The 1,602-nt window shown below is 33.6% G+C and overlaps 1 protein-coding gene across 1 annotated transcript in view; it reads left to right on the top strand.

Moving 5' to 3' along the window:
- Positions 1–1,423: 1,423 nt before the first annotated feature.
- Positions 1,424–1,602, top strand: part of LOC111376561 (metal-nicotianamine transporter YSL1-like) — a 14,454-nt gene continuing 14,275 nt past the window's right edge. The window contains exon 1 of the mRNA XM_022999527.1: positions 1,424–1,523. Within this exon, the coding sequence (XP_022855295.1) occupies positions 1,424–1,523 (100 nt within the window). The remainder of the gene's footprint in view (positions 1,524–1,602) is intronic.

Raw genomic sequence — 1,602 nt, 5'->3', positions numbered from 1 at the left:
GACGGAATCTACACTTGCTATTATCAAAATAATGAATCAAGACCTGGTACGCTTGGACAGATTCGATGGTGCAAGTTTTACAATATAGCAAGACAAACTTAAATTTCTATTAACGGCCTTGAAGATCTTCTATGTGCTTGATCCAAAATTGGAGCTCATTCTCGATACAACTGACAAGGATACCAAAGAAATTCGCGTAGAAAGGAAGAAACGGGAAGATGACGAATTGATATGTTGTGGCCATATCCTAAATGCATTATCCGATTGCCTCTATGATCTCTACAACAACACTACATCAGCAAAAGAAAGTTGGTACGCGTTAGAAAGCAAATACAAAGTCGAGGAGGAAGGTACTAAAAAGTTCTTAATATCGAAGTATTTTGATTTCAAATTTTTGGATAATATACCATTATTGCCTCAAGTACATGAGTTACAAATAATTGTAAACTAATTGAAAGCGGTGAAAATCGAACTTCCCGAAACTTTCCAAGTGGGAGCAATTATTGCTAAACTTCCTGGTTCTTGGAAAGGATATATGAAGAAGATTTTTCACAATTTCCAAGACTTTTCTTTGGAAGATATACAAAAATATCTTCGTATTGAGGAAGAATCAAGGGCAAGAGATAAGTTTGAAAATTCTTATGAAGGCCCTTCAAAGGCTAATGTCGTGGACAATGTGGACAACTCCAACAAATTTAAAAAGGAAGGAAAATTTCTTAGTTCTAGAAAGGATCAAGGAAAGTTCAAAAATAAAGCCAAAGGACCTTGCTATGTTTGTGGAAAATCGAGACACTATGCCAATGATTGTAGACATAGGAAACAACAAAAGAAAGAAGGACAAGTGAACTCCGTTGATGAGATTATCGCCACGGTGAGCGAAATCAATGCAATCCAAGGCAAAGTTCCGGACTGGTGGTACGATACATGCACTACAATTAATAGATGTTATGATAAGTCTCTCTTCAAAACTGACATTGAAGACAATCAAGAGATACAAATGGGAAATGAAGGAAGATCAAAAGTGATTGGCAAAGGAAATGTGGAACTCATTTTCTCTTCAGGAAAGAAGATCACTTTGACAAATGTCTTGCATGTACCGAAAATGAATAGAAACTTAGCAAGTGGTGTACTATTGGGAAAACTTGGAATTAAATCTGTTTTTGAATCTGGAAAGCTTATATTAACCCATAATATGCACTTTGTTGGAAAGGGCTATTCCACCGAAGGAATGGTCAAACTATGTACTATTGAGGATAACTCAAATAAAATTAAATATTTTGCGTATGTTACTGATTCATTTAATTTATGATATGGTAGATTAGCACATATAGGAATTAATATTATGAAAAGAATGATTAAATGTGGATTAATACAATGTGAAATTGACAACTTGGAAAAATATGAAACATGTGTTAAATAAAAAATGATTAAGAAGCCATTTCATAGCGTAGTAAGAACAACAAGATTACTTGAACTTGTTCATTTCGACATATGTGAATTGAATAGAATGTTAACTAGAGGCGGTAATAGATATTTTATTACTTTTATTGATGATTGTTCAAGATATACCTATGTGTACTTATTAAAACATAAGGATGAAAC

The sequence above is a fragment of the Olea europaea genome, unplaced genomic scaffold (genome assembly GCF_002742605.1).
Source record: "Olea europaea var. sylvestris unplaced genomic scaffold, O_europaea_v1 scaffold1520, whole genome shotgun sequence".
NCBI lineage: Eukaryota > Viridiplantae > Streptophyta > Magnoliopsida > Lamiales > Oleaceae > Olea > Olea europaea.
The sequence above is the reverse complement of the archived record's forward strand: the minus strand, read 5'-3'. Positions and strand labels throughout refer to the sequence as shown.